Source organism: Rattus rattus, chromosome 6 (genome assembly GCF_011064425.1).
Source record: "Rattus rattus isolate New Zealand chromosome 6, Rrattus_CSIRO_v1, whole genome shotgun sequence".
NCBI lineage: Eukaryota > Metazoa > Chordata > Mammalia > Rodentia > Muridae > Rattus > Rattus rattus.
The window spans coordinates 7,796,159-7,806,877 of record NC_046159.1 but is presented as its reverse complement, the minus strand read 5'-3'; the positions used below and the strand labels follow the sequence as shown (position 1 = coordinate 7,806,877).

The window sequence follows — 10,719 nt, the reverse complement described above, 5'->3', positions numbered from 1 at the left end:
GGTTACAGTATAGAGTTCTGTGGTTTGAGAACACAAATCCTATAGATAATTTTAATCATTCTGATAATTCTATGAGAAAGATGGCACTATTACAATTAGAGATAAAAAATTTGTATGAGTATTTTATGTCCTCAAGAAATTTTAGATGTGAAGTCACAAATAAAGTTAGTAAAAAATGTAAAATAATACATGTCTCTGAATTTATAGAAAATCATTATTGATTTCTTGCTCTGATTAATTATTTTCCCTGGTCCATGTTTTAATTGTCACAAATCATTATTTATTTTTTTGCTTGTTTAATTGTTTCAAGATATAGTCTCTTTGTGTAACCCTAGCTTGAATATACAGGCTGTCCTTGAACTAGTAAAGATTGGCCTTCTGCTTCCTGAGTGCTGAGATTTAAAGCTTGTGTCACCATCTCCCAGTTTTAATTGTTTTATAATAAAAGATATTTAGTCTCATTTCAGGGTTTACAATCATTTACTTCCTTGGCCATTTAAAAATAACACATACTGGGTTGGAAAGATGACTCAACCATTAAAGGCTAGGCTCATAACCAAAAATATATATAAAAAAACACGTATTAAGGTTGAAAAAAACCATGAAAGCATTTAGGTTTAGTAAATATGCTTGGGTTTCTATCAATAAATTATAGAAATTTTGAAATAGTAACAGAACTGAAATAAAATGTTATACATTCAGTCTTGAAAGCATATAATATGTGAAATCAGAAAACTTGTTTCATTCTGGAAATCAGTCTGGAGGTTCCTCAAAATTGGACATTGAACTGCCTGAGGATCCAGCTATACCTCTCTTGTTCATGTACCCAAAAGATGCCCCAACATATAAAAAAGACACGTGCTCCACTATGTTCATAGCAGCCTTATTTTTAATAGCCAGAAGCTGGAAAGAACCCAGATGCCCTTCAACAGAGGAATGGATACAGAAAGTGGTACATCTACACAATTATTACTCGTTTCATAAATCATAGTTCATTTTTGGAAAATATCATCCTGGGAGCTAACCCAATCACAGAAAAACACACATGGTATGCACTCAATATATAAATTTGAATTAACCTAGATGACTGAACAAATGAAACTTTCTGATGGATGATCAAAATGTGAATGCTTCACTCCTTCTTTAAAAGGGGAACAAGAATACCCTTGGCAGGGAGTTTTAGAAGGAACACCCCATTCAGAGCCTGCCCCACATGGGGCCCATACATATACAGCCACCCAATTAGACAAGATGGATGAAGCAAAGAAGTGCAGGCCAACAGGAGCCGGATGTTCCAGAATCCAGCAAACACAAAGGCGTTGAATTGAGAATATGTTGAAGGAATCAGAGAAAGAACTTTGAAGGACTGAGACCCCATATGTTTGACCCTTCTGACCTCATTTGAATATCCTAGTAAGAGCACCAGTTTTCCTGCTAAGACTCTAGATTGTTGGGGAGGGTTGGGGGGAGGAAGGGGAACACGCAGAAAGAAGGGGAGGGGGAGGGGATGTTTGCCCAGAAACCCGGAAAGGGAATAACACTCGAAATGTATATAAGAAATATTCAAGTTAATAAAAAAAAAGAAATGTATTTTAAACCTTGAAAAAAATATTGTCACATAAATCTATAGTTCAAAGGTATCCTACACATATAGAAATTATGACTGTATGTAGAGTTTTCTGTATCATTTTTGAAGGGACTTTATACATATACTTACAAATATTTTTCCATTTAACAAGATAATTTTTCTGTTTAATAGGAGTGAGCAGATATCATTTCACTTCATTGGATATTGTAATATCAACATTTAAACTTTAATTCTCTTACATTAAATTTTCATTTGAAAATTTCAATCAATAGATTTTTGGAAAATAAGACAGCATGAAAAACCACTCTATGATCAATGAATTTGTGCTCTTGGGCATATCAGACACACCAGAAGTTCAGGTTGTGATTTTTATCTTTTTGTTTATTGCTTATATATTAAGTGTCACTGGAAACCTAACCATCATCACTCTCACCTTGCTAGACTCCCAGTTAAAGACTTCTATGTAATTCTTCCTCCGGAATTTCTCCTTAGAAATTATATTCACCAGTGTTTCCATTCCTAGATTTTTGGAGGCAATAATCACTAAAGTCAAGACCATTTCCTATAACAATTGTCTGACTCAGTTATTTTTCTTCATCTCCATGGGAGTGTCTGAATTCTTTCTTCTAACCGCTGTGTCTTATGATTGCTATGTTGCCATCTGCAAGCCATTGCACTATACCCTCATCATGAATCAGAAAGTCTGCACACTTCTTGTCCTCACCTCATGGATGGGAGGGTTTCTGACCATCTTTCCATTGCTCATGTTATTTCTCAAGTTAGACTTTTGTGCTTCGAATATCATTGATCACTTCTGCTGTGACTACTTCCCCATTCTGCAGCTCTCCTGCTCAGATACATGGTTTTTAGAGACAATAGGCTTTTACTTTGCATTTGTTACTCTGTTGTTCACACTGGCTTTAGTGATCTTGTCATACATTTGCATCATCAGCACCATTCTGAGGTTCCCATCTGCCAGTCAGAGGAAAAAGGCTTTCTCCACCTGTTCCTCTCACATGATTGTCATCTCCATCTCTTATGGCAGCTGCATTTTCATGTATGTCAAACCTTCTGCAAATGAAAGAGCATCACTGACCAGAGGAGTGGCTCTTCTCAATACCTCAATTGCTCCCATGCTGAACCCTTTTATATACACCTTGAGAAATCAACAAGTAAAACAAGCCTTCAAGGAGTTGATTAATAAAGTAGTTTTGATAGGAAAAAAATGAACATACTGGTTAACATGAATGCCAATGCACCTCTTCGGACATGGAGGAAGCAAACTTTAATCACATTATGATCACCTTGGTTTTAACTTCTTAAAAACTATTTTGTGTGTATGGGTATTTTGGCTGCTTGTATATCTGTGTACATTTCTGTGTACCTATTACAAGCCTTGTACCCACAGAGGCCAGAAAAGAGTATTGGGTCTCCTGGAAGGGGAGTGACTGAATGCTGTGAGCCATTATGTTGGAGCTGTGAATCACACCAGTGTCCTCAGAAAGAACTGGAAGACCTTTTAACCTTGAAGCCACCTCTTTAATCCCTGAATTTTTTTGTGATTTGAAAGGAATGGTGCTCTGTTTCCCTTAAAACTTTGTGGGCATTGTTTACTATTTACTCTGTGTTTAAGCATTCCATCATGGACAAGATAGGATCACTCTGAAATGTTATGGAACATTTGATAGTCACCTGTATTTTGGTATAAGAACCTGTTTTCATTGTAACTCTGTGTCCCATCATATGATGCTAATGCTTGCATTGTATTGATACATGTACATATGAGTGACTGTACATGCCTGTGTGTGTGTAGGTCAGAGGATAGTATTGAAGTCTCCACCTGTTCCTCTTGCCTTGTTCTTTTTTTTCCCATAAACCATACTGAACATCAAAATTTATTAAGAATGGAAAAATTTTAAATATCATGACTTAAAGTAAACATTAAGTAACTTATAACAAAAAATTTTAGTCAAGTGTATTAAATATGGGAGTTCCTATTTTTTTTTGAGTAGTACAAAAATATGAAAATAAGTTATTTTCTCTCCTCTCCTCTTCTTTTTGTTTCTTTTCATTGTGTGTATAACAGAATGTAATGAAGCCAGGCTACTGTAGAATTCTCCATGTAGTACATGCTAACTTTGAATTTCTTTCTTTTTTTTTTAATTAACTTGAGTATTTCTTATTTACATTTCAAGTGTTATTCCCTTTCCGGTTCCTGGGCAAACATCCCCTAATCCCTCCCCCCTTCTTTCTGTGTGTTCCCCTCCCCATCCTCCCTCCCTTGCCGCCCTCCCCCCAACAGTCTAGTTCACTGGGGGTTCAGTCTTAGCAGGACCCAGGGCTTCCCCTTCCACTGGATATTCATTGCTTACCTATGAGGTCAGATTCCAGGATCAGTCCATGTATAGTCTTTAGATAGTGGCTTAGTCCTGGAAGCTCTGGTTGATTGGCATTGTTGTTCATAAGGGGTCTCAAGCCCCTTCGAGCTCTTCCAGTTCTTTCTCTGATTCCTTCAACAGGGGTCCTATTCTCAGTTCAGTGGTTTGCTACTGGCATTCACCTCTGTATTTGCTGGATTCTGGCTGTGTCTCTCGGGAGAGATCTACATCCGGCTCCTGTCGGCCTGCACTTCTTTGCTTCATCCATCTTGTCTAATTGGATGGCTGTATATGTATAGGCCACATGTGGGGCAGGCTCTGAATGGGTGTTCCTTCTGTGTCTGTTTTAATCTTTGCCTCTCTACTCCCTGCCAAGGGTATTCTTGTTCCCCTTTTAAAGAAGGAGTGAAGCATTCACATTTTGATTATCCGTCTTGAGTTTCATTTGTTCTAGTCATCTAGGTTAATTCAAGCATTTGGGCTAATAGCCACTTATCAATGAGTGCATACCATGTATGTCTTTCTGTGATTGGGTTAGCTCACTCAGGATGATATTTTCCAGTTCCAACCATTTGCCTACGAATTTCATAAAGTCGTTGTTTTTGATAGCTGAGTAATATTCCATTGTGTTGATGTACAACATTTTCTGTATCCATTCCTCTGTTGAAGGGCATCTGGGTTCTTTCCAGCTTCTGGCTATTATAAATAAGGCTGCTATGAACATAGTAGAGCACGTGTCTTTTTTATATGTTGGGGCATCTTTTGGGTATATGAACAAGAGAGGTATAGCTGGATCCTCAGGCAGTTCAATGTCCAATTTTCTGAGGAACCTCCAAACTGATTTCCAGAATGTTTGTACCAGTCTGCAATACCACCAACAATGGAGGAGTGTTCCTCTTTCTCAACATCCTTGCCCTCATTTGCTGTCACCTAAGTTTTTGATCTTAGCCATTCTCACTGCTGTGAGGTGAAATCTCAGGGTTGTTTTGATTTGCATTTCCCTTATGATTAAAGATGTTGAACACTTCTTTAGGTGTTTCTCAGCCAGTCGGCATTCCTCAGCTGTGAATTCTTTGTTTAGCTCTGAACCCCATTTTTTAATAGGGTTATTTGTCTCCCTGCAGTCTAACTTCTTGAGTTCTTTGTACATTTTGGATATAAGGCCTCTATCTGTTGTAGGATTGGTAAAGATCTTTTCCCAATCTGTTGGTTGCCTTGTGTTCTAACCACAGTGTGCTTTGCCTTACAGAAGCTTTGCAGTTTTATGAGATCCCATTTGTTGATTTTTGATCTTAGAGCATAAGCCATTGTTGTTTTGTTCAGGAAATTTTTTCCAGTGCCCATGTGTTCCAGATGCTTCCCTAGTTTTTCTTCTACTAGTTTGAGTGTATCTGCTTTGATGTGGAGGTCCTTGATCCACTTGGACTTAAGCTTTGTACAGAGTGATAAGCATGGAACAATCTGCATTCTTCTACATGTTAACCTCCAGTTGAACCAGCACCATTTGCTGAAAATGCTATCTTTTTTCCATTTGATGGTTTTGGCTCCTTTGTCAAAAATCAAGTGCCCATAGGTGTGTGGGTTCATTTCTGGTTCTTCAATTCTGTTCCATTGGTCTATCTGTCTGTCTCTGTACCAATACCATGCAGTTTTTATCACTATTGCTCTGTAATCCTGCTTGAGTTCAGGGATAGTGATTCCCCCTGAAGTCCTTTTATTGTTGAGGATAGTTTTAGCTATCCTTTGTTTTTTGTTATTCCAGATGAATTTGCAAATTGTTCTGTCTAACTCTTTGAAGAAATGGATTGGTATTTTGATGGGGATTGCATTGAATCTGTAGATCGTTTTGGGTAACATGGCCATTTTTACTATATTAATCCTGCCAATCCTTGAGCATGGGAGATCTTTCCATCTTCTGAGGTCTTCTTCAATTTCTTTCTTCAGAGTCTTGAAGTTCTTATTGTAGAGATCTATTACTTCCTTGGTTAAAGTCACACCGAGTTACTTTATATTATTTGGATCTATTATGAAGGGTGTCGTTTCCCTAATTTCTTTCTCGGCTTGTTTCTCTTTTGTGTAGAGGAAGGCTACTGATTTATTTGAGTTAATTTTATACCCATCCACTTTGCTGAAGTTGTTTATCAGCTTTAGTTGTTCTCTGGTGAATCCAAGACTGGCTTGACTGATTCCCTAGTGCATGGGTGGAGACAGGGGGTATGGGGATGGCAAAACAAGTTCCCCCAGTGGTAATTGAGCTTAAGTCCAGAGCCACCCCCATAAGGGTCTGACAATACCCCATGAGTAGGGAAGCTAGGGAGGGCATACGCCCGAATATTACCAGACTCATTCAACAAGGAATTTTGGTTCCATGCAAGTCTCCATGGAACACCCCCCTCCTCCCTTTAAAAAAACCAGGGACCAATGACTATCGCCTGGTACAAGATCTCAGAGAAGTTAATAAACAAGTCCAAGACATTCACCCGACAGTGCCAAATCCCTACAACTTACTCAGCACACTACCACGTGAGCAAATCTGGTATACTGTCTTAGACCTTAAGGATGCTTTCTTTTGTCTGAGATTACATCCCAACAGCCAACCTTTGTTTGCCTTTGAATGGCGCGACCCCGAGAGTGGACAAGTTGGACAGCTGACATGGACGAGGCTAACCCAAGGATTCAAAAACTCACCTACACTGTTCGATGAGGCCCTGCACCGTGACTTAGCCTCTTTTCGAGCCAATAATACACAGGTAACTCTCTTGCAGTATGTTGATGACCTCTTAGTGGCCGGGAAAACCCGTAAGACTGTGAAATTGGGACTCAAAACCTCCTAGTCGAGCTAAGAAAACTGGATACCGGATCTCCGCCAAAAAAGCACAGTTATGCCAAAAAGAGGTAACTTACTTGGGATACACCCTGAGAGATGGACAGAGATGGCTCACAGAGGCCAGAAAGCAGACGGTGAATCAGATTCCAACCCCAACCACATCTCACCAGGTGAGAGAATTTCTGGGCACTGCGGGGTTCTGTAGACTGTGGATCCCAGGGTTCGTGACTATGGCATCACCACTATACCCCTTAACAAAAGAAAAAGGAGAGTTCACCTGGACTAGAGACCATCAATTGGCTTTTGAGACTCTCAAGAGGACACTGCTACAGGCCCCGGCACTAGTCCTACCAGATCTAAGTAAACCTTTTATCCTATATATTGATGAGAGAAGTGGCGTGGCCAGAGGAGTCCTAACCCAGGCCTTGGGGCCTTGGAAATGACCAGTGGCCTATCTATCAAAGAAACTGGACCTGGTGGCTAGTGGGTGGCCTACCTGTTTACGAGCCATAGCAGCAACAGCTACACTGGTCAAAGATGCTGATAAGCTGACCATGGGACAGAATGTTACGATAGTGGCCCCACACTCGCTTGAGAGCATTATCCAACAGCCACCAGACCGCTGGATGACCAACTCTCAGATGACTCACTAATAGAGTCTATTGCTGACTGAACGTGTAAACTTCACCCCCCCCGGCTATCCTCAATCCTGCTACCCTGTTACCTGAGGCTGATGAAGCCCCTATACACAAATGTGAGGAGGTGCTGGCAGAAGAAACCGGAGTCCGGTCAGACCTCACAGATCAACCATGGCCAGGGGCAATGACTTGGTACACTGACAGAAGCAGCTTCGTGGTAGAAAGTAAGAGGAGGGCCGGGGCAGCGGTGATGGATGGAAAGGCCGTCATATGGGCCAGCAGTCTGCCTGAGGGCACATCGGCCCAAAAAGCAGAGCTCATCGCACTGATCCAGTCCCTAAAGCTGGCAGAAGGAAAGACTATTAATATTTACACAGACAGCCAATATGCCTTTGCTACAGCGCATATCCATGGGGCAATATACCGGCAGCATGGACTCTTAACATCTGCTGGAAAAGATATTAAAAATAAAGAAGAGATCCTTAGCCTGCTAGAGGCTGTTCACTTGCCCCATAAAGTGGCAATAATACAATGCCCAGGACACCAAAAAGGGACCGGACCCATAGAAAAAGGAAATCAAATGGTAGACTAGGAGGCAAAGAAGGCAGCTCAGGGACCTATGACTTTGACAATAAAAACTCAATCTCAACCAGAGACTAAAGAGACTGACAAAAGGACCCTCAAAGAAGAATGGCGAGAATATTTGGCTGATATACATCGCCTTACCCATCTGGGGGTTAAAAAGTTAATAGAATTAGTTAAGAGGTCCCCTTACTGTATTCCTGGATTAAAGAAAGCTGCCAAAAATCTAGTCAAAAACTGCCATGCCTGTGCGTTTACTGATGCTGGGTCCAACAAGCTCCTAGCAGGAAGGCGTTTGAGAGGAGATAGGCCTGGAACCTATTGGGAAACTGATTTTAAGGAGGTAATGCCTGCCCGGTATGGGAATAAATATCTACTAGTTTTTATAGACACTTTTACAGGCTGGGTTGAAGCATTCCCTACAAAAACTGAGACTGCAAATGTGGTGACCAAGAAGATACTGGAAGAAATCCTACCCCGTTTTGGGGTACCCAAGGTAATTGGGTCAGACAACGGGCCTGCTTTGGTCTCCCAGGTAAGTCAGGGAGTGGCCAGACAACTGGGGATCAATTGGAAATTACACTGTGCATATACACCCCAGAGTTCAGGACAGGTAGAGAGAATGAATAGAGCATTAAAAGAGACCTTGACATAATTAGTCTTAGAGACCGGCAGAAATGATTGGACAGCCCTTCTCCCTTATGCTTTATTTAGGGTCCGAAACTCCCCTGGCCCTTTTGGTTTGACCCCTTTTGAATTGATGTTTGGAGCCCCGCAACCCATTTATATGTCTGTAACTGATAAATTTAGCCCCGACGTATCTTTCTCTCCCTCTTCCAATCTCCTGATTCGGCTCAAGGCCTTAGAAACAATAAGAAAAGAGATATGGTCACAATTAAGAGGAACCTATATTGCTGGTGATACACAGGTGCCGCATGAATTTGAAGTGGGAGACATCGTCCTGGTGAGGAGACATTGAATAGGAAACTTAGAGCCGAGGTGGAAAGGACCATATCTGGTATTGCTGACTACGCCCACCTCGAACAAAGTTGAAGGAATTCCCACCTGGATCCACGCGTCTCACATTAAGAGAGCACCACCTAAAGCTGATCCAGATAGTTGGATGCTAGAAAAGACTACTAATCCTCTTAAGTTACACCTATGTCGAAGAGGTGACCTTCCACAAACCGGACAGGAGAAAGCCTTTTAACTGTGCTTGATTTTCAGACAAAAGGAAGGATGCTTTTTCTATGGATGTTTTCATGTTTTACAGTCGTGAGTGCTTCCCCGTATCAAGTCTTTAATTTTACCTGGGTTATTACTAATCAGGCAGGAGACATTGCAAACTCCTTCTCCACAGTTTCTGCTACTACAACCTGGCCTAGTTTAGAAGTAGATCTCTGTCGACTGGCCTTGGGAGCACATGAATATTGGGGTACTGCTGATCTCTTTGCCCCCTTGGACCGAGTGTCCCACGCTACGTCTCGCCAGCAGGAACGACGCGGCACACACAGGATCCTACTGCAGAAAAGCTTTAATGCGTCTTGAGAGGGAGAGCATAAGCTTACAATGCGGAGAGGCCGAGTGGGGAATAACCGTCCCTTATATAGGAAACTATCCTCGCCTAGGACGTGTCACTCTCTGACTGGTCGCTGCCAATTATGCCAGATGACGTACCAAAACGTACGTGTCCCTTTGAGTAGGGAAGTTACCAGGCGCCTGCATATTGCCCTTTTACTAGGTGCGTTCTGCGGATGCGGTGCCATCTTGTAATGGGTATGTAAGGACAGCTCCTCACATCTGTGAGGACAGCTCCTGGACAGCTCCTCACATCCCCCCTTTTCTGTTTTTTTTAAGCAAACAGGACACCCAGATATAGGAGGGTGAAGACAGAGGTCATATCCTTGTACAAAGTTGGCGAACCTGTACAAGAGAGATACCCTTAGGCTGTTGTTGGGACCCAGGGCACTCCCGACCCGTCGCACTGCCATTTTTCGAGGGAGGGAAAACTGGGGCAGAAACCCTCATGTAATATGACATGCCTTCCAGGGAGCGTATTTGGTAGAACTTCCCTGTGCGATGCTAAGCTCGTCACCCCTCATGGGCTGCTCAAGCCGGACACTCTAATCCTGTGCTTTGAACCGAGGTTCTAGGAGTACAAGAGCTGTCCAGCCGGCGACCTGTTGCTTTGGCATGGTCAACCAGATATCGGCTGACGCTGCTTGTTCAAGGGCTACAAGCGCCTGGGAGATCACTACTTTGTCCTTTCTTGTTTGAGATCTCAATTTGCAAAGCAACCAGAGGAGTAACACTAATCCACAGCAGAGGATCACTCCAAAACGTCCCACTCCCACCCATTCCTTGAAATAAGAGACTGCTGAGGTGATCCAGGACGACAATGCCTCCGTCAAAGACAGGTCCAGTCGGGTAGAATTTACTTGAATGATAGTCGCTCTCAGCTCCCGAAGTGTCTGTTCAAACTCCGAGGTCCAATTCTGTAACAGATGCTGTGAAAGACTCTTAGACAGATTAGCAGCTCGGGTAAATTTGTCATATTATATGGAGGTGACACAAAGGCCTGGGAGTTTTTGCTCACAGCCAAGCTGGGCCAGTTGCCATAGAATGTCTAATTGCTCTCGGACCAGATCTATACGTTGGTTGACAAGCATAAGGCCTCCCTGTATCTGAGTATTGGCCGAGGCCTGT

At 42.0% G+C, this 10,719-nt stretch overlaps 1 protein-coding gene across 1 annotated transcript; it reads left to right on the top strand.

Annotated features, from left to right (window-relative positions):
* Positions 1-1,881: 1,881 nt before the first annotated feature.
* On the top strand, positions 1,882-2,817 carry LOC116903132 (olfactory receptor 6C3-like). Its single transcript, XM_032905488.1, is given in 1 exon segment — positions 1,882-2,817. A coding segment is annotated over 1 exon segment (936 nt).
* The last annotated feature ends 7,902 nt before the right edge of the window (positions 2,818-10,719 follow it).